Below are 21,713 nucleotides of genomic sequence, written 5' to 3'. Positions count from 1 at the left end.
CACTACTCAGGGCTGTTCGACAATTTTCACAGTTAAATACTATGGAGAACACTTTATTTGGCTTTTATTGTTTGTGTGTACCACATGTGTATGTCTGTGTAGAGAGGACGTCTGAGGGGTGTCAGGTTCCCTGGAGCTGGTGTTACAGGCAGTTTTGAGCTGCCCGATACAGGTGCTGGGCATTGAACTAGGGTCCTCTGCAAGAACAGGATGTGCACTTACCGACTGGGCCCTCTCTCCTCCAGCCCCATAGAAAACGTCTTCAGAAGTCCAACGAGCCCTTCTGTGGGTATTCATGTGTTGACCACTCCAGAGTGTCAGGGGCAGGAAGGCCAGTCGGGTTGGAGAGCTCAGAGAAGGCAAGGCGGAAAGGCCTGAACTTGACCGGAGGCCAGAGTAAAACTATGACGTGCTAGGATGTTGTTACTGCACCCCACTGCTGAAACTCTGCCTCCACGTGCCAGCTACACGCTAGTGTGACTGCTCCGTCTTCTGTGACCCTTTTGAGAAAGACTGTTCCTACCCCAAGTCCCACATGCCTGTACCTGGGTGATGGTCCATGGTGCCCCCTGCTGGCCGCAAATGGAACTGAAGCTGCCTAAGCTAAGAGTCCCCAGGAACCGAGAGACACTGATTTTAGCACAGACCCCTTCCCGCTCAGAAAAGACAAATACACACCAAATAAACATATAAGAAGCTTTTAATTTCACCACCATAAACATTATACTCTGATTTCTCACATACAGTATAAAATATTTACTCTGCTAAATAAATAAGACACAACATTATTGCAATCAGCACTGAAATCCACCCCCTAGACAAGAGCTCCTTGGCTCTGGCAGGGAGTACTCCTGAGTTTGTGTGAAATTCCCCAGGCTGTGACAGATATGCCCCAGAGGCTGTGATGGGCTGAGGCCTAAGGAACCACATTTGTGCTTAGGGTTCAACAAGCCCCACATAGAGATCATGGAGCCAGTGGACAGAGTTGGAAGGGCAATGGCTTTATGGGTCCAGTCGTATAGGGAGCAGGAGGGAGTCAGGGGGCCAAGCTGGGTCAAAAGAAAAGGGGGACTTGGTATGCTGTAGAGACCTTGAACCCTACTCCACTTTCCCTCAATGTCCAGCCTTGAGTGGGGACAGCTCGGGGCTCTCAATTAGGGTGAATAGATTGCCCAAGGGACTGGGCTGGGTATTTTGGGGACCATATCTATCACCCTAGATGAGGAGTCTGGCAGTATCAGCTATTTTAGGGGGAACCAATTCTTGGAGATCCCACCCTGCTCGACTCTTAGGCACAACATAAAAAGGCTGGGAATGACTTTTACTTCTAATGCGTTAAATAAATAAATTAAATATTTAAAGGCCTGTGTCTCCATGAGGGCAACACAGAGGCCAACAAGCCGAGCCACTTCCCGTAACAGGTGGGGGTGAGGGACGCAGCAGAAGGGCAGTGCTGTGGACCACAGGGTTTCATCTTGTCTGTTCGGGCTCCTCCCTCCAACTTCCGTCCTGTTGAACCTCGTGGAGGAGAGTGTCCCACGAGAAACTCCCGTGCAAGAGCAAAAGCGGCGGAATCTGGGCAAGGGGCTCACTGGGAAGTTCATTCGGGTCCCCAGATCCTTCCGTGGCAGCTCAACCAGGAGGTGAGCTGTTAACTCTGAGCCTTGGTAATGCACCTGTACAAACCTGCATTTGCAACCCTGCAGAACTTCAGACGGACGGACCGATACCCACGTGAGAAGCCGCCAGGGGGCCCCCCCGCCAGACTCTAAAGTCAGAGCTGGAAGTCCCAGCTTCGATCTGTGCAACTATACCCCTCACCGCCTTAGGGTGGCAGCAGAGAGCTACACCACCTAGGCAACAAAACAGACCTGGAAAGGCCAGTTTAGCAGCCCGCCGAGGCCGACCCTTTCTCCTCCATGCCTTACAGCATTCTACACAGAGTATTTGGCCAGGTCGTTCTTGTCAAACACTACCTGTGTAGCAAAGTAAATGGCGACCAGACCCAAGCCTGCCGCTGATACCATGTAGGCAGTAACAGAACGGCTCAGCTGGACAATGGAGCCCATGAACAGGGATGGAGCCACCTGGGACAGCAGGAAGGCGCTGTCCAGGATGGCAAGGTCCAGGCAAATGCCCCGCCCAGTAACAACCTTGGCCTCAGGTGGCTCACCCACCACCACTCGCATGGAGACGTCGCAGGCAGAGGCCCCGCAGAGTGCAGGTGGAGGCACCAGAAGGCTGCTGCTGCCAGGGCCCACATGTCCATTGGGGAAGGGAGCTCCTGGCTTAGGGCCTGGCAAGAAGCTGGTTGTCTGGCTGTCCTCACTGCTACCACCTCCAGCATCCCCTCGGTATTTGGGCAGGAACACCTGAGTTGGGGGAGGGGGAGCGGGGGGGGGGGGCCGCAAAAAGGAAACAAAGATAAGTAGATTTGAGAAGAGTCCCTCACTGCCTCTGACCCAGGGGCTCTAAGAAACCAGGCAACTAGCTTTCAAAAACAAAACAAACAAACAAAAAAAACCCTGAAACCTGGGAAGACCCTACCTGCTGTGGCTCTAAGCAGAACCCCCAGATTTGAGGCCTGAAGTCTCTTTTAGCTTTTCTTAAGACTAGATAAGAAGCCAGCAGGGTTGGGGATTTAGCTCAGTGGTAGAGCGCTTGCCTAGCAAGCTCAAGGCCCTGGGTTCGGTCCTCAGCTCAGGGAGGGGGGGATCAGTAAACTCCGATCTACAGGTTGAGAATAGCACAGGAAGACTGGGACAGACAGAAGCAAGACACAGAACCCAACAAGGCACTCCTAAAGTCCCAAGTCCCACACAGGCTACCTCACACATACACCCCCCCCCCCCCCGCCCCCTGCACACCCTTCTACTGGGCCATAGGAAGTCTTCACTGTCCTGTTCCTCCTCTAGGGTCCAAGCCCTGGCTGGAGATACTGCCCGAGGTGAGGTCATCAACTGTCCTGGCCTTTGACAAGAGCGAGCCCAGAAATTAGGCCTGCAGAAGGGAGAGGCAGCAGGAAGGCCATTTTGGTAACCCCCACAGCTCAGCTGCCTGACCCTGAAGCTTTTCAGGTCATTCCTGCAGGCTGCCTGAGACCAGAGAGCACGCGTCTGCCTGACCCCACCAACCCTGGGCCCCAGTGGCCTGGGGCCTCCTGCTGAAGGACAAGACAAGGTCTTGTCCCGCACTGGTCCCTGTGCCAGGCAGTGCCGAGCACAGAAATCTGATGGGGCTGGCTGCACCAGAGAACTGGGAGCGCGCAGCCGAGGCCAGGGAAGCTCACAACTCATCAACCCATCCCACAGCTCAGCAAGTGGCAAAGGACAGTCAGACAGGCGGCAGGACCAAGCCCATCTTTAGCTGCTGCTGGAGACAGGCCTCTCCGGACCCTTTTTTCCTGCCTGCCACCCAAGGACCGACCAGTAAGGCTGGATACTGGAGAGGTCCCCGGGGACACACATGCTCCTCAGGAGAGAGGAGAGCTAGTTCTGGCATAACCGCAAATACTCAAGCCTGATCTTTGGACAGCAGCTTTTAGAGCCCCAGCCCTGAGCTCCCAGAGAGCCAATAGAAGCCTGAGGAACCAGGTTCCCATTCCCAGCCCACCTCTCCACACCCCTGCAAATTACTGCTGAGCAAACTAGCCTACTAGCTGTGGCCAGGGCCAGGTCTTTCCAAACTCTGAAAAGTCTAGATGCAAAGGCCTGTTGTCTCCCCTAAGCTATCCAACTTGTGCTAGGGTAGAGTTCTGAATCCAGGTCCTTAAACTCAGGGAGGACAGGGCAGGGTACAGGGTGAGCGTGCCATTTAGGTCAGGAGGCCTCCCACAGAGGGCCTTCTGCAGGGGCTGGTGAGTGTTGGCCAAACAAGGAGCCAGGCCCCCAGTTTATTGCTCAGGCAAACAAAAGTCAGTATGCCAGGCTCAGATATGCACTGAGGGGATTGAGGGAGAGGATGGAGGCAAAGGAGGAGAGCAGGAGAGGTGGGGTGGGGACAGAGAGACAGAGAGGATTAGAAGGGAATCTGGAAAGAGGGGCAGGAAGAAGCCTTCTCCATCTTGCAGCAAGCAGGATACAGATTGATCAAAATCCTCTCTAAAAGAATAGCAAAGGCCAGGCTATTCTCACTGCCCTCTGCTGCAGCCACATGCCAGGGACCCACACCCTACCTCTGGACACAGTAATACGGCCCAGAATAGAGGACTTCCGTTGTATGCTTATTCTCCAGGATTCCTAGCAAGGGATTCTGCACTTCCTGCCATCATCCACTCAAATACTTTCTAATTCTAAAAGCCAGGAAGTCATTCCTAGAATCTAATCTACACTTCTTCGGCAGCTGGAGCCTCTGACCCCGGCTGTCCTCTCTGGTCTGAGAAAGCCAAGCCTCTTCTAACATCTCTTGTCGGACACCACATCCTGAACGGCCCCTCAGCCGGCCCCTGCCCCCACCCCGGTACCTGGCCACTGGGAGTACCTGTTTCTCACGATGGTAGAGGGAGGCCAGCGTGTAAGGCAGGATCTGCAAGGCCGAGAAGGTGAACCCGGTGAGGGCAGCCGAAGCTGTTACCACGACCACGCTGTGCGACAGGCATGTGACACCAGCAGCCAGAGGGAAGGTCATCACACTAGCCAGATAGACGGCCCGTGTGCCAAACCGCTGCACCAGCCTCCAGTCCATGACCAGGGAGAAGAGCAGGGAGGTGGCGCACTGCAGGAAGAGCCCCAGGCTGCCCATTCGGATGCCTGGGGGTAGGGAAGAAGTGGGGGTAAGGACCCGACACCATCCGGGGGAGCCAGAGACGAGTGGCCATGGGCACCCGCCCCCCAGGGCCCTCCCCACCTGCCCACAACAATGGGATCTAGATTGTGACTAGTGAATGTGGCCAGAGCTGTTGGCTAAGGGCAGAGGAAGATGTTCTAAGGAAGAGGTACAGGGTGTGTAAGGGAGGAGGGGGTGAGGAGCACAAGATGGCCCCACGTTGGCTCTAGGATGGCTCTGTGGAATGCCTGAACTAGAAGGCAGGGAGCACAAGGCCCAGTGGGAATGGAGCCACAGAGACTTAGAAGCCCTGCGGAGACCACAAGGATAGCAGCCACATCCAGGAGCTGCTGCACACAGATGAATCCTTTCTCTTTTACTGACAGGGAGCGGGGGGGGGGGGGGGGGGGGGGGGGGGGGGGCCAAGATGTAGTCACCAGCCAGGGCCCAGACTGTGAGCATCTCCCAACCCTGCCTGCCTGTCCTCTGCAGGGCAGCACCCACCCACAGCAGCTTCCACGGGCGCTAAAAGACTTACCTTCATCATAGTGTCTCCGGGCCTCGGTGCCTGGCTCAGCCCTTGGTACACCCTGGTATAGGCCCTCTCCCACAAAGTCTGTGTAGAACAGCGTGAAGGTCATGAGCGCCATCCAGCTGCACAGCTCAGCCACAAAGAGTCGGCGCAGGGTGCGAGGCATGCGGCAGCACAGCTGGTGTAGCCGGGGAAACAGGGTGCCCAGATTCCGGAGAGCCAGGCCCAGCCGGCATGGGCAGCAGCGGGAAGGCACGGAGGGGACCAACAGCCCTTCAGCTGGCTCGGGTGGGCCCAGGACTGCCTCCTCGGCCACAAACAGAGTGGCTGCCATGCAGGCGAGAAAGATGAGGGTGAGGAGGCCGAAGAGGCATTCTTCCTGAGTGCCTAGGTAGGGCGCCAGGGCGCTGGCGTCCCAGTCAATGGCAGGTAAGAGGTAGCCCAGGCAGCCCCCGAGGCTGATCATGAAGGCATAGACAGAGAATGCTTGGCGGCAGTGGTCCGGGTCCCGGAAGAGGTCGGAGAGTAAGGCCTCCAGGGGAGTGAAGCACACCTGGCCACAGAAGTCCAGCAGCCCCACTCCCAAGATCAGCAGGGCCAACTCCAGGGGCCTGGTGTCTGGGCACAGCAGCCCTGCCAGCCAGCCAGCCCTTGGGATGAGAAAGAGGCTTAGCAGGACACCCAGGGACAGAGCCCAGATGAAGGGCCTCCGGCGGCCATAGCGTCCACGCCACTGGTCACTGGCTGAGCCGAGGAGTGGGACAGAGACCAGGCCCAGCACTGGGCCAATGCCTGCAAGGAAAAATAGCACCAATCAGCGGTCAGGACAAGGGGGAAAAGGACTCGCTCTTTGAGAAGGTTGGCACAACAACATGTCACACTGCGGCAAGACCCCACACTCAGCTTTCACAGGGACGCTGCTCCTCTCAGTATAGTGTGTATATATAAACACCTTGTTTTCAGATGAGGAAATGGTGGCAGGCACGCAGCACCTGGGAAGCAATACTTACGCAAAGACACAGGTCTGCTGCGGGTTAGAAGCAGGGTTTCAACAACCAACCAGAACCCAGCGCCTGCGCCCTCACAAGGCATCCTCTCCTTGAAGGAGGGAAGCCACTAGAGTAACCACTTGCCTTCTGTGGCTCTTGCTGAGTTTGCTCACCACATCAGAAACCCACACCGCCTGTCCTGTGCCCGGGAAAGAGAACCCTGACTGGGAAACCATGGTGAAGTCCCAATTCTACTGAGCTGCGGACACACCGGCCAGGCTAAATAAGACCAAGCTAGTCTTCCCTTTCCTTGCGTGTAAAGTGGAATGTCCCCAAGGGCCGTGAGATGTAGATGAGAACAGGGAATGCCTCCCACCACTCCCCAGGTGAGATAACTGTTGCAGCCCAGACAGCCCAGATGCATGCACCAGAACAGGAGGAAAGAATGTGGAGCGACTCACCCAACACCATGGTCATGAACTTCTCCTCCACCCCTACTTCCAGCAGAAGGGGTGGCACATAGGTAATGCCAGCAGCCAGGCACACCTCCAGGCCAAAGGTCAGCAGGTTGACCAGCAGGAGCTGGGCTTTCCGATGCCGTAGCAGACGGCTGGCCCACAGCCTCTGGACCATGACGGACAGGGCAGTTAGGGCTCCGGGGGCCATTCACATACTCCACAGCTGCTTGGGCTCAGCCCTGCCGTGGCTTCTCCTCCTCGCCACCACCAACTTCCTACGGTTCAGCCAGACTCCCATTTCTGCCAGCCCGTGGGTGCCGGTGCAGCATTTCATGCCACGCTAAACACTGGTCATCGTCGAGTGCCTTGATGGGGACACATCTCATCAGCCAGATCCTAGAAAGACAAGACAGTCAGTCACAGTCACATGAAATGTTGGGTCCTGGGCCCCAGGCAGGTCTCTGGCATTTGCTTCACATTCTCTGAGTCCTGCTCATCTGCAGGCCACTGAGGTAGCCCTTCGCTCAGCCCTGACCAGCCCCCTTTGTCAGGAGGTTCGTGTTAACATTAGTCTAGCACTGATACAATTAATAAGAGAAAATGACATTTGAACGCCAGCACATCTCAAGGCCAAGCCGATGTCATCTGCTCTCTTCGGAAGCATCTCTACAATCGCTCTTTCTGGAGACACTCAGGGCTGGCTCTCAAGGTAGCCCTGGACACCCCCTGCCAGGCTCAACTCTCAACTCGTTTGCTTTTCTCTCCAGCTTCCTGAGATGGGACATTCAATGCTTGTTAAAAGTGACAGTCCTAGAGCTGAGAGATGGCTCCGTGGGCAAAGCGCTTCCTGGGCACACATGAGGTGCTGAGTTTGGATTCCCAGGCGATTTTTAGCGGGGCGTGGTAATGCATATCTGTAACCCGAGGGCTGGGAGGCAGAAACGGGACGACCCCAGGGCCAGACAGATGAGTCTGGGAGCCCCAGCTTCAGCGGGAGACCTGGTCCCAGAAAATAAGGTGGAGAGCAATTTGATTGGACATTTGATTATCAAGAGGAGAGGACACTGGATTATCAATCTCTGGCCGTTGCATACACCGATACACATGAACGTGAACACACACAAATATTTCCAGGCGGGGGGCAGGGGCGGCGGCTCAGTTGGCAAAGTGCCTGATAAAAAAAAAACATAAAGATCTGAATTCCGGCCAGGCGGTGGTGGTGCACACCTTTAATCCCAGCACTCGGGAGGCAGAGCCAGGCGGATCTCTGAGTTCAAGGCCAGCCTGGTCTACAAAATGAGTTCCAGGAAAGGCGCAAAGCTACACAGAGAAACCCTGTCTCGAAAAAAACCAAAAAAAAAAAAAAAAAAAAAAAAAGATCTGAATTCCGATCCCCAGCACCACATAAAATCCAGTGTGGCTACACTTGTCTATAACCCCAGGCTGGGGTGGAGTCTGGCAGACGCCTGTAATTCATTGGTCAGCCAGTCTAGGCAACTGGTAAGCTCCAAGTTCAATGACAGACTCTGCCTCAAAAAAAAGAGCGTCAAGGAAGACATCCACTAGTTAACCTCTGGCCTCCACTCCAACCAGAACATACAGTACTCACATAATTATGTTCATGGAACCTGTTAAAAAGTAAAACCAAATGGCACTTCCTCTTCTCTACCTCCAGGCCCTGAGCCATGTCACACTGTAACCCCCACGCCCCCGGGGGGACGGGGACAAGAGGGAAGAAGATACAGTTCCTTAAGTGGGGTTTCAATCTGTCGCTGAGACACAAAGTTCCTCTTGGTGAGCCTAAGCCCAAGAGTTTTCCCTCAGGTTCATTGTTCACAGGAGGCGGGGGACAGGGCAAGCCATCTATTATCACCCAACTGTCCCAAGCAGCTGGGACACCAGCCTCACAGCACAGGATCCTAGATCTCAGCCATACGTATTAATTAGGAGCCTCTGAGGTGAGGTCAGTGAGCCCTGAGTTAGTGGGATGCCACCACTTCCTAGCTGGCCTCTGGCCTCCGCTCACACAAGCCTGTGCATACAGCACAACCCTTCTTCCAGAGTTCCTGGGTCCACTGGGTAAGGAACTGTCAAGTCTGGCTCCCCAGCAGGCACCCCTGTTGCCTGCTATGCAAGCTATGAAACTAGGGCACAGTGTGGGTAGTCCCACAGTCCCACTGCTTGGAATACTGAAGCAAGGGGATCATCAATTTGAGGCCAGCCTGAACTACAAAGTGAGCCCCCTACATTACAGGAGGGGCTGCGTGTAACTCAATGGTAGAGTGTCGGAGCCCACCGGGTTTCCTAGTGGTTGTACCCAGCAGGACTGCGTGGGAGGTTGACGGGACCACGGGCCTGGGCATCAGGGGTTTGTGAGGGTCTAACTAGCAAGGGGGAGGTCTTTTGCTCCACCCCTTGGCATTGTTATAAATAGTCCTTTGGAATAAAGTTCTGGGCCTGTGGATAAGGATCCAGGGCCACCGAGTCTATCCTGTGTTTTCTCTGTTTCTTTACTCTCTATTTCTAACTCAGTCTCTTATCCCTCAATCATCAAGAGTTCCTGGGGTAAATAAATAAGTGTGGAGGCTGGTCCCCCACAGTAGAGCACCTGCCTAACACATGCAAAGCCTTGGGTTCAACCCTGCAGCAGGGACACACACGGACACACACACACACACACACAGTTTTTAAAGACAGAAAGGGAAAAGTTTCAAATCAGCATCAAAATGTACTAAGAGACCGAGGGCAGGCCCTGGTGAGGAACGCTAAGAGCCTGCCAACCTGCATTTATCCCAAAAGAGGAGCAGGAAACAAAACTCCTCACTAATCAACCCTATAAATGTTGCTGAAGAGCGGCTACTCCTCATGGGGAGGGCGAGGCGGTTGCAGCTCCCTCCAGACAACCCTCTGCCAGCTTCACCAGCTCATGATAAAAGGCACTCCATCTTCTTTTATTTTCTCCACTAATATCAGCCCCCCCCCCGGGGGGGTGTCACAAAGCCATGCAGTAGGTACTAAGCTGTGTCTCAGAGAGACCAGACACACCATCTACCTGAGGAAGGTTGTTCCACTCCACATTGGCCCTCTAGGGTTCAGCTGCTGAAGACTAGGAAATACAGGACTTGAGATAAATCTGGGCACCTGGCAGCTCCCTCCCCAAAGTCCCTACACTTTGGTAAGGGGTAGGGCTCATAAAAGGGCAGCCTATAAAAGGAAGATAAAATACTGACCCACACGGTCCTGAAGCGGAGGCACTGGACAGTCATCCGCATTAGCTGGGCTACTGTGGGTTCAACTTGACCCCTGCCCTTTCCCAGGTGATCCTTCCCAGGCTAGAGGGGCAGGGTCTGGGGTAGAAGACTTCTAGTCATTTCTCCTCCCCACTCTTGGCCTGGGAGGAACTGGGAACTCTCCTGCACTGTGTTTAAGAGACCGGGTCCTCCTTGAGCAAACAGAGACTTTGCCAGACCCAACCTCACCCATAAACCTGCTCTCATTCTCCAAGCCCTGCTTTTTCCATTAGCCAGGTCACTCCACCTGCCATCCTCCCCCTTGAGGCTGCTCTCCCCTCAGCCCTCTATACACCTTTGTGAGTAGGAGCGGGGAGCCCGTGGGCCACAGGAAAACAGGAACACAAGCATTTCCCCATCTTCTTACAGGCAGTTTCTGAGCTAGGGTGCTTCTCTGCACCCCCCAGAGATTCTCTACCTGGTCTCCAGGGTCTGGACCAGGGGCTCACACAATTCATGGAAATGAGTGGGGTGGAAGATAGGCAGGCTCCCAGGCCCCTCCCTCTGTCCACATAGTCTCTGCCCTGGAAGGAGAGACACTCTCGACAACCCAACTTTTCTGAGCCCAGAATTATTCAAGGAATTCTAAGCCCAAAGAACCTCCTCATCAAAGCCCTAATTTCTCTGTAGACCAGGCTGGCCTCAAACTCACAGGGATCCGCCGGCCTCTGCCTCCCGAGTGCTGGATTTAAAGGCGTGCGCCACCACTGCCCAGCTCAAAGCCCTACTTTCTTATCCTCAATGTCCCACCCTCCTCAACTGCCTCCCTGCTCTAGGTCTGCCAACCCTATTGCAGACCCCCCATGCACTAGACTCGAGCTTTCAGAATTACCCACAGGGTGCTCTGCCTTGGGTACTGAGACAGAAACCCAGTACCAATTCTGATGGCAGCGCCAGAGTGTGCTTTCACCCAAGCTGGAAAGGGACCGATCAAGGCTGCCCCTTGCGGTCTGGGCTCCTCAGCCACCTGGTGTTAAGGAACACGGGCAGGGTCTGACTCTCCCCATTCCCTTCCAGTCTCAGAGACTTTCAGATTCTTTCCTCACTATTTCTGGAGCACTTGGTCCTGCCAAACAGAAGATCAACCGGTGGAGCCAGCTGCTCACCTGGAGAGGGGGGTGGCGGGGAGAGGAAGGCTGACCAGGTCACGGAAGGAAGGGCAAGCATGAGCAGCCTTGCGGGTACGGATGTTCCTCTCAAGCTTCAAACTTCTCCCCTCCTCCTGCTCCTCCTCCTCCGTGGGTTCTCATGGCCGAACAGCTAGAAAGCCAGAAGAAACCATTCGGACCCTTCAGAGGACCCTTCGTGGAGCTCCTCTCCCCTAAACCCTCTTTCCTCGTCCCTATGGGGATCAGAATTAAATCCTGGGAAAGCAGGGTGGGGGCGTCAGGGAACTGGACCCTAACAATTCTATGAACCTAAGACCAAGCCCCAGGGCAGGCTGTTCTTTGACCACACCCCAGCAAGCCCAGAGACCCAGGAAATGTGTATTTCAAGGAAGGAATGGACACAGCAGAGGTGTGTGTTTAAAGGATGGAAAACTTCAAGTCTTCCTCCCAAACACACCTAAGGTAGGCCCAGCCAGCACCCCAGTGGGAGCCCAGATCGACCCTACTGGCCCAGAATGCCTTCCCCCACAGCAGGCAGCCTAGGGAAGTGAAACTGAGTCACAGGAACAAACTTGCCCTGAACTTTGTCCAAAACTCAAAAGACAAGACTGGAGGCCAGCACAGGAAAGTGACCCAAGTGAGCCCTGTGTCCTTCATGGCTCAGTAAGGGAAGGGAGGATCAGAGGCCGCATAAAGAGGCCTTTGAGGGCTTTCAAAGGGGCTCCTGCCACCCCACAAGGCTGAGGTGGAGCAGGGGGAGCAGATACCCTCTGCTGACAGAGGCCACAGCCAGCAGAGTCTGGGGACAGGCCCCGCCCCGCGACTGTCAGCAAGTCTATGGCCTCTTTATGCATGCCAGAGTCCCCACACCCCGCCCAGGCACATCAAACGGCCTCAGCCCCCACACTGACCCCGCAGGCTCTGCGACCCTGTGTCCTCCCTTCACACTGACAAAGAGGGCTGCTTTCTCACAGCCTGGGTTCCTCTGGAGGCTCGGAACACACGTCTCTCTCCTTCACCACAATCCATGGTCCTTCCCAGGGAGAGAAACCTGGCAGGGAGTGTCTCGCATCGAGGCACAGCTCAAGAAAGGGGTCGATCACCCCAGTTCAACCTCTCTGGCCCACTCCAGGCAAGGCCAGAGAGAAAGAGAGTGGGACCCCTGCTCCTCCACACTGGAGTCAATGCTTTGTTCCACACTGAGCAGACCCTCTAGGCTGGCAGTAAGAAGATGACCCTCTGGGGTATGAGTGTGTCCCAGCGCAATACCCCTACTGCCCCATACCCTTGCCTCAGTCCCAGGAGACCAATGCTCTGAGCCTTGCCTAATAAACTTGGTGCTCAGCACTCCTAAAGTGCAGCTGCATCCTCGTGGGAGCTCCACAAGGAAACTTGCAGACACCTTAAAACACACACACACACACACACACACACACACACACACACACACACACACATGGTCCTTGAGGCAGGGAGCTTGCTCTTTAGAACCCTTTCTTACAGACCCTGCACAGGTGGTGTGGAAATTTCTACCTGGGCTTCTGAGGGGTCGGGGGGCAGGGGATACAGCATGGAACCATTGGTCTTTTATACCTCCCAACCTACCACTCAGTCTTTGGCTTTCTGGGACCAGTTATTTCCAAACGGGGAGGGTCTCTGTTTATCCTTTGTCCCCACTCGAGAAAAACTCCACAGTGATTGTACAAACAGCACTACCTCCCAGGCATCTGAGGAGCCCCTCACAAGGCAACCTCTCCACTTGGAGGGACTTCTAACAAAGAACAAGGGCTGGGCAGAGGGAAGGGGGAACCCAGCCCCACCCGGGGCAGGTTCCTTAGCTCCGGCCTCCCCCGTGGCTGGGAGGCCAGGGATTTAGAGTTCACCCCGCTGAGCTGCCTTTTCTTCCGTCAGACTGGAAGCCTTCTGCTCAGCAGCTTGTCAGAGAGAGTGCCGGGCTGCAGGCCGGGACACAAAGGGGGATTAGGGAGAAACCTCTGGGCCCGCGGAGTAATCCATCAAACTCTCCCCCGCTGCCAGCTCCGGCCCCTTCCCACTCAGGTCCCCTTCCAGCTGCTGCCCCCCCCCCCCATCTCCTCCTGCCTCAGAGTCCTGTCACAACGGGGCAGCAAAGAGAATCCCAGGCCCTGGGGGGGCAGCGGGGGGGGGGGCACACCAGAGACACTGGGAAAAGGGCAACGGCCCCCTCCCCCCCTTCGCTCGAAATGTGTGAAAACCCAACAGGTGGCGGTGGCTCGGAGGCCCGTTGCTTTTGTTGCGGTGTCTAAGAGGCCTGCGCAGCTTCGGAAGGAAACAAATGCTGGGGACTGGGGGAAGGGGAGGGAAGGGGCAGCAAGCAGGCCCTGGAGCCAGCCCTGAGCTCCCCTCCCCTCCCCTCCCCTCCCCTCCCCTCTCCAATCCAGTGACAGCAACGCTGGGGCTGGCCTGAACCTCACCTTGGCCAGCAGTCAATCCTGGACAGCCTGAGCCGAGGCCGCGGCACCCCTGAGGATCCCTGGTGACAGTCAACACACACACACACACATGCATTTGTCTCCAGGCACCTGGGCCTCCCACCCAGGCTTCGTCGCCGCCGACAACAGCTGCCACCCACCGTCACACTGTGTGCGCCCGCCACACCAGGACAAGCAGCGGCCGGCTACCAGGAACCCTCTTCCACCCCTGGGGCTGGACATTTGAACGTGGCTATCCTGAACCTTGGCAGGCCCCACAGTTGATCAAGCTTTTGGGGTCAGGTCGGGGAGGTCAGCTGGACCCGGGTGTGATGCTGGTTTCCGCCTGTTTGTGGCGCGACCTACTGAGCCTTAGTTTCCACAGGTAGCTCATAATTGCAATCAGCCTGTGTGACTGCTACATGCACGACAACCACACCCACCCACCCACCCACACCCACGCTTCCAATCAGTTTACTCGGCCAGCCACTGGGTGATAGGGGTCCAATCAGCATGTCCTTTTCACAGAAGAACTTAACAGCACTGACTTCAGGCTGCAGGTATGGCTCAGTGGTAGAGTGCTTGCCTAGCATGCAGAATGTTCTGGAATTTCATCCTTAGCACCACAAAAACAAAAAAAAAAAACCTACAAACCAACAACTTCGAAGCCACGTGAGGAGGAGGAGGAGGATATGAAGGGCCTTTGGTGGAGGGAACTTGGGAGAGGCTCTCTCCTGTCCTGACACAGTGGTTGAGAAGATCAATTCTGCTGTTCTCCTCAGCCTCCCCTCTCCCTATCTACAAGGCCTCTTACCAGATCCCAGCAGCCCCCAGGGGCAGGAGGAATGTCAAGAATGTAAACGCCTTCCCAGGTGCTGGCCCCAACAGGTGAGGCGAGGTCAGTGCCACAGATCTGCTGCAGAGGGAAAGCCTGTCCCATGGTTACCAGACAGTTGTTTCCATCCACAGGGACAATAATGACAATAGCCAGCCCTACCAACTGCCCAGGGGACATTTAGCACATTCCAGGAGCCCAGTAGACCTTTAGGTCTACCATACCGCGTAGGTATTTCACAAGATGGACACTTCAGCTTCAGAGAACTTAACACCTCCAACCAAGGCTGAAAAACTAAAACCAGGAAATCTGAAACCATTCCAAAATTCTGGAAAACACTTTGAACTGCGAACCAGAAAGATGTAGTCCTACTTGGGCAACATGGGTAGCTACGTAACACAGCACGTACCGGGTTACACTGCGAAATGGTGTAGACATTTCACCACCCCAGGACTCAGTTTCCATACCTGTAAAACGAGAGCTCATCTACTGTCTAAGGTGTACGGTTAGGTGACCCAGCCTCAGGTAGGGTGAGCTCAGGGCAGGTGTCCCCTGACGAGGCCACAGGGAGTTAGGGAGGGGCTTGTCACAGCCAGTCTTCCCAGTGAGTCAGGGAGGTGGAGTGGGAAAGGCTTTCCTCAGCTGCACTTACCCCATCAGCCCGGCCCACACACTGCTAACCAGCACTGTGCCCAGGTCAGAAGTCACCTGAAATGCAGCCGAGTAAGCAGGGCATCCGGGACGGAACTGCCCCTTTCCCTCCCCTCTCCTGGAGCGGGACTCTGTTTCTGGCAGAAATTAGTAACTAAATTCTTCCTCTTCTTGGTCCACAATAAAAGCAGAGGGCCAAAAGAATCCTGAAGTCCTCTGCAGAGGAGGAAGAGAACCTGGAAGTAATGGGGGGTCTCTGCAGAGTCTCAAGGCCACTCTAGGCCACTCGGAAGTCCCCTCCCACTCTTCCAGAGCCTCTGCAAAGTGAAACTTCAACAGTCTTTCTCTCAGTGAACTTGACACCTGCCAGTCAGCCAGGCCAGCCTGGCCAGCTCTTCCCAGGGTGTACACAGACAATCTGAGTCCCTCCCTTAGCCTGGCCTCTTTCTGGAGGTGAGGAACACAGGAAAGAGGCCAGGGGCTGAGCATTTGGGTCAAGTGCACAGCTGAGCGGAACCCTGGGCGGAGTGCTCCAACAAGGCGCTACCCCAGGTCTGGGTGCCCTAACTCCAGGGCTGCAAATCTGATGGTCTCTATCTGCCCTGACAGCCTCAGGTCTGTGACCAGCCTATCTGTAATGAGAGGGATCTGGGCCAGCCAGTTCTGGGGAAGTGTAGTCTCCAAGATGAGAACCACACCTGTAATCCTAGCATTAGGGGGGCCGAGACAAGAAGGCTACGGGTTTGTGACCAGCCTGGGCTACACGGCAAGACCCTGTCTCAAAAAGAGATAACACAAAATTGCCAGGTATAGTGGTACACATTTTTAGTTCCAGCAGAGGCACAGATGGATCTCTATGAGTCTGACTGAGGCCAGCCTGGTCTTCATGGTAAGTTCTAGGCGACCCAGGGCTACCCAGTGAGATCCTATCTCAAAAACAAGGCGGGCAGATGATCTAGTTCAGTGGGGAAAGCGCATATAGCTTATATTTGATCCCAAGTCCAGAAAACGAAAAAAAAAAAAAAAAACAGCCACTCAGCTGAACAAGGTTAAGAACAGATCTCAAAAAAGAATATCAAGAAGCCAGGTACCCACCCTTTGAAGTATACCTCAATATGAAACCTAAGTACCCCTAAAGAAATGTCAGAAAGGTGGTTGCAGTACCCACCTTTAATCTCAACAGAGGCAGGTGGATCTCTATGAGTTTGAGGCCAGCCTGGTCTACAGAATGAGTTCCAGGACAGCCAGAGCTACACAGAGAAACCCTGACTCGAAAAACCAAAAAAAAAAAAAAAAAGAAAGAAAAGGAAAGGAAAGGAAGAAATGTCTAAGAGCCCTAAGATGTGCCCATCGGCCCTCACAGAGCCACAGTTATTTACCATCCCCACCGCACCAGTGAAAGTGATGGAGGGGTACAGAAATGACCGATGATCACTCTGCTTGGCAGGAGAAAAGTGCAACCCGTGTGCGGCTGAGGTGGCTAAGTGCTAAGACACAGGCCAGCCAGTAGGGGGCGTGGTAGTGTCAAAGTCAAGGCTTCCTGGAGGAAGTGGACCTGTGGCTGAGTCATGAAAGGTAATCAGGTGCTGCTGCACACAAAGGGCACCTAGGCCCTAGAGCCTGGGATTTCCAAACACATCCACCCCTCCTATTGGCCCCTCTCCAGTGAGGTATACAGGAAAGAACATGAGAACCAAAGTCACACAACTGGGTTCTGATCTCAGATCCGGCTCTCAGATCGGTGTGTCCTAGATGGTCGGTCACACCTCCTCGGGCCCAAGACAAGGGAATTCACTGCCACTTGGCTGGCTTTCACTTCCAGCTATTTCCCTCTTCTGAACAGCCTCTGCCCTTTGCCTGAACCCTCTCTAGCTCAAGTCCTACATCTAATCCTCCAGGGCTCCCTGAACCCCAAGATGTCATGTTCTCTCTCTCTCTCTCTCCCAACTCTGCTACAACCAAGGCACAAGGCTAGATTCTTCTGCCTTTGGTCCTGGTTTGCCCCTATCCGATGGCACCCTCCCGGTGTAGTCCAGACACTTAGAAGCAGAACACAGCCCAGGCCCTGAGGGTCCAGAAGGTAGACCAAGGCAGGAATCTTTTGACTGGACCAGGGAGCCCAGGAGTCAGCTAGGGCTACTCTCGGGTATCTGGGTGCACAGATCTCTGGCATCAGGAGCTGGGAATCTACATGGCTGCATCCCTACAGTGACGAAGTGCTCTAGCTTGGACACTATTTGCTAGCTCAAAATATACTTGTGATTAAAGACTTAGGGGGTGCTGACAGGACTCTGGGGAGAGGAACCGCTGTTGGGGGGCTGGCTGGTCCTGAGGGTATCCTATCTGGCTGGGCATTCAGCCTGGCCTGGGTTTGATAAACTACCTTCTTCATTCTGACTTGTCCCAGCACCCCAAAGAAAGTGATGTCCCGAGTCAGGGGAAGAAGAACAAACATTTTTTGAGTATCTGGTCTGTGAGATTTTGCCGACATATGAGTTACATCTAATTCCCACCACAGCCTTGCAGGGTGACCAGGATCTCACTTTACAGAGAAATCAAGCCAACAGTGTAGGCAGGACATCTCCAACCTCAGAATTAAAAAGGCCCCCCACCCCAGCCCCCCAGGGGAGGAGGAAGAAACACAGACCACGCACCAGAACATGGGATGAAACAGGTAATTCTGGCCAAAGATCAGGACACTGATATGCCTCTGTCACTGCCCCTGCCCCCTCAGGCAACACCCAATACACTACACAAAGCTCAGAACTCCAGCTCTGTTGCTGGGAGTCAAGTGGCATCAGCATTTGAGATGCTGGGCCTGGTACCAACTGGTCCAGCCTCCACACATACTGTCCAGCAAACAGGGCGCTGGCTTTTCAAAGGAAGTTAGGCTGGGAGGGCTAACTCAAGGACCAAATGCAAGCCTAGAAAGCTAGGGCTGGGCTTTCCTGGTGGATGCCAGAGTGTGGCGTGAAAGACCCCAACGGCTAGAGAGAGACGGAGTCCTCACCTCAGGGCACCCTCCCCACACAGTCTTCCTAAAATAACATGTAACCTATCTACACAGAAGGCTCTTAACCTTTCAGGGCATATATTCACCCCCTGTACTGCGCAGTACCCTCCTCCAGCCTGTGAGTATACTCTTGGGAGGGAGGCAGGCATCGGTCTCTGTACTAATCAGAGACACATCAGGACGTACAGAGAGGGGAAGAGACCAAGATGTCCACCCAGTCTTGGTTTGGTCTTTGCACCGGACCCAAAATTCAACTGCCAATGTGCTGCTCACGGCTTCCGTATGGTTATATATGGTGGCAGTCTAAGAAACCAGTTTCTAAGTTAATCCACAGTGACTGCCTCCACTCACACCAAATAGCAGCAGCTGACATTTATCAGGCTCTCCACAAGCAGCCACTCTGCTCAGAGGTTTACCTGGAGCCCTCTCCTTAATCCCCAAATCCTGGAGGGCAGGTCCTAGTACGCTTGGCTTGCAGAGGAGAAGGCATAATCAGGAGGCTAATAACGCACTGTGGAGGAAATGGGATTCGATCCACTTGCTAAAGCTAAGTCTCTCAGTGACTTGAACAAACTTCCCAAAGCCCAGGAGATCCTGTCCCCAAAGAAGTCTAAAACAGTATCTTTTAAAAAAATAAATAAATAAAAAGAGCAAGACCCATGCTGGCCATGGTGGTGTACACCTATAATCTCAGCATTAGAGAGCTCAGGACAGTTGCGAGTTCAAGAGCAGCCTGAGCTACATAGACACCAGCACAAAAAAACAAAACAAACAAACAAACAAAACCCAACCAGCAAGGCCCCCAAGAGTCTCAAACCAGTTCCTGCAGACCATCCAGACACAGATGATAAATATAAGTTAAGACTAACATTTATTGAGCATTTACTGCATTTCAGACATAAAACAAAATGGGTTTTGTTTGTTTTGAGGGGGTTTTGTTTGTTTGTTGTTTCAGACGGGGTCTCACATACATCAAGGTGGTGTGGCGCTCATGATGTAGATGAGACTGGCCTTGAACTCCGAATCCTCTCACTTCTGCCTCCCAAGTGTGCTGAGATCTCAGGCGTCGGCCATCAGGCTGGGCTAAAGACACACAGTTCAATTCTACCGGCGTTATGAAGCTGTGTGTTTAGACTGTGTGTGTCTGTGTTAGTATGGTTTGTATTTGCTGTGATTACCTTCAAGAACAAAGCTGTACCGAGGGTATGATCACCATCGTCCCCACTTCGCAGCAAGGCTGAAAAGTCAGCACAACCTGCAGGCTAGTGGAGCTGAGCCAGTGAGGCGAACAGGCGATAGAACAGCCACCTTCCTGGCCGTTCTGTGTTCTCATCCCTGAAGTGCTACAAGGGTTCAATGGTCCGGAGGTTCCCACCTGAAATCAGCCTTGCTTCCAATGACCTGGAACTCCTCTTCCCCACCTTCCTGCCGTTTTCTGTCCCCAGGGCTCTGCCTCGGCTCAGTTCCAGCTTGGGACCAGCACACATCTTCTCACAGTCCAGCAGCCTGCAGGGCATGGTGGACCACCCAGAGACCTTGTCCCGTACCTCCTCCTGCTCCCTCAGGGTTACTCAGAGAACCAGGAAGAACAGTGGGTTTCACCCTCCACCCCAGAAGTGCCTAGGAAAGCTCCCCTTGGCAAAGACCCTGACTGGGGCCTGGATGTCCACAGCTGGATTGTTATCTTTTAGACTCATCCAGTGAGTCAAGCTCCATTTTCTGGGCACTTTTCGTACAATCTTGCTTCCAGGACAGCCCTGGAGCTGGGGCTGGCGGGAGATAAGGGAGGAATGAAGGGATGAAATGGATCCAACTTTAGAAGGGCCGGAGGCTTCAAACCATGTCCCCACTTACTCCCTAGGACATGGTGTTCTGTGAGGTTCCAAGGCTTCCTGTGCGCCATATACCTCTTGGACCCTCCTCTTTCCAGATCCACTTGTCAACCTGTTCCCCTACGCCTTAGGCACATGGGCCCACACCGAAGCCGCCACTCTGGGAAAGGGATTGTGCTTCGTGCTTGGGAATCAGAGCTCACACCTCACCCTCACTCCTGAGTAAAGTTTCCAGGAGCCTAGCAAGAGTCATTCTGAGCCCCGTGTCTAAGCCTTGCCGGGCTGCAAGGCCCCAATTAGGCTATTCAAAGTTCAGCTTAGCTGAGATAGGGTCTGTCACAGCCGAACATCAAGTTCTCTCCAAGTACCCACCGGACCAAACTCCTCCTACCTCCAACTCAGACTCCTGGGGAAAGAGGAAGCACGGGGTACCCCGTGGCCTTGGACGAGTCAAGTGCGCGTCATGAAGGAGGGAGCTGAGTCGGAGGTCAAGGGAGAAAGCAGTCACAGGGCTCCCTGGAGGGGAGCGGAGACCAGGGGAGGGCTGAGCCTGCAGGCTCCTGGGGCTTCTCCACCGGGCGTGCTGCCGCCCGCCTAGCGCTTTCTAGAACCGCAGAATTCTCCCCATCCCCACCTGAGCCTCGGGACACGGGAGCCACAGCCGGCGCTGCTTTCGGAGGGCAACGGAGGCGGGGGGGGGGGGGGGGGGAGACACAGGATCGCGCGTGTGCACATACACTCACTAATCCAGCCTCAACTCCACCAAAGCCTTGCCCCAATTCCACGGCCAAGAAAGTTACGTCCCCCTTCTGTCCCCGACCACGGCCCCCAGCTGGAGGCCCCCTTCTCGGACTCCCCGAAGTGCGGTCTGTGCGCGCCACGGGTGACTCATCTGCCCCTTTCGGGCGCAGCCCCGACAAGGGAAGAAATAAACGCAACTTTGCAAAGAAAACTCTGCAGCGGGAGGCTGCAGCAGGGGCGGCCGACCCTCCGCCGGCCTGGCCCGGGACTCCACGGCCCCGATCCCGCCCTCCGCGCGCGGCCCCGGGACAGCGGGCGCCGCAGCTCAGCACTCCGGGAGGAAGCGCACTCGGCGCGGACGCGAGCGGGCGGGTGGGTGCCCGCCCGCCCTGGGCACCGGGCCGCCAGGGGCCGCGCCCTCCCCACGAGCCTCCTCTCGCGCAGGGCCGGGACGCCACGGCGCGGCCCCATCCCGCGGGGCGCAGAACGCCACCGCCGAGCGTGGCCACCACCCGCGCGCTCCTGCCCCACCGGGACCGGCCCCTCCCCTACCTGGCGGGGCGCGCGGCTGTCACCTGGGGGCTGGCGCGTGCAAGCTCGGACCCCTGCCTCCGCAACGCGCGCCAGCGGGCGGCTTTTAAATCTCCAGGTTACTCGGTGGGGGGAGAGAGCATGCGCGCTGGGGCTGCCAGGAGGGGGGCGGGGCGAGGCGGGTCGGAGGTGGGGGGTGCTGGGAGGGGATGGAGGGGTGGGGCCGGTCCCCAAGGGAAGAAAGCGGGAGGGGGAGAAAGCAGTCTCCTTTCTGGTCGCGGCCGGACGGGCAGCCCCCGCGTGGCTCCTAGACGGACGTGCCCTGTCATTACCTAGGGCCCGTGCACCGCCCCCTCGCCCGCTCGCCACCAAAACATTTAGGTAAAAACTACCCGGCTCCACGGGGTACCTCCCCTCCGCTCCCGAGCCAGTCTGCGACCATTACCCGCGCGTGCCATTCTGGACATCCTGCTGTCCAGGCACACACAGCTGCAACCCACCCGCCCTGGACCATGCCC

General features: G+C 55.3%; 1 protein-coding gene across 2 annotated transcripts; it reads right to left on the bottom strand.

Moving 5' to 3' along the window:
* Positions 1-682: 682 nt before the first annotated feature.
* Positions 683-21,344, bottom strand: Slc45a3 (solute carrier family 45 member 3). Of its 2 annotated transcripts, none has more exons than XM_052736874.1 (5): positions 21,217-21,344; positions 6,747-7,139; positions 5,303-6,088; positions 4,480-4,748; positions 683-2,372 (listed from the first exon to the last, which is right to left on the bottom strand). In XM_052736874.1, exons 2-5 carry the CDS (start codon positions 6,949-6,951, stop codon positions 1,935-1,937), a joined length of 1,698 nt encoding a protein of 565 aa, XP_052592834.1. In that variant the 5' UTR covers positions 6,952-7,139; positions 21,217-21,344; the 3' UTR covers positions 683-1,934. The 2 variants fall into 2 exon arrangements, with proteins under 2 accessions (XP_052592834.1, XP_052592835.1); XM_052736875.1 differs by having other exon boundaries at positions 21,240-21,302.
* Positions 21,345-21,713: the final 369 nt, after the last annotated feature.

The sequence above is a fragment of the Peromyscus californicus genome, unplaced genomic scaffold (genome assembly GCF_007827085.1).
Source record: "Peromyscus californicus insignis strain IS unplaced genomic scaffold, ASM782708v3 Scaffold_14__1_contigs__length_90479793_seg_2, whole genome shotgun sequence".
In the NCBI taxonomy this organism is placed as follows: domain Eukaryota; kingdom Metazoa; phylum Chordata; class Mammalia; order Rodentia; family Cricetidae; genus Peromyscus; species Peromyscus californicus.
This window is presented reverse-complemented; position numbering and strand designations above follow the sequence as displayed.

Bases quoted from the DNA above. Each gene is read 5' to 3' on its own strand.
- Slc45a3 (XM_052736874.1), bottom strand. From the start codon at position 6,951: ATGGCCCCCGGAGCCCTAACTGCCCTGTCCGTCATGGTCCAGAGGCTG. The intron at 6,089-6,746 runs GTGAGTCGCTCC...TTTTCCTTGCAG, and splicing joins GTTCATGACCATGGTGTTGG to GCATTGGCCCAGTGCTGGGC. The intron at 4,749-5,302 runs GTAAGTCTTTTA...CCCTACCCCCAG, and splicing joins CCGGAGACACTATGATGAAG to GCATCCGAATGGGCAGCCTG.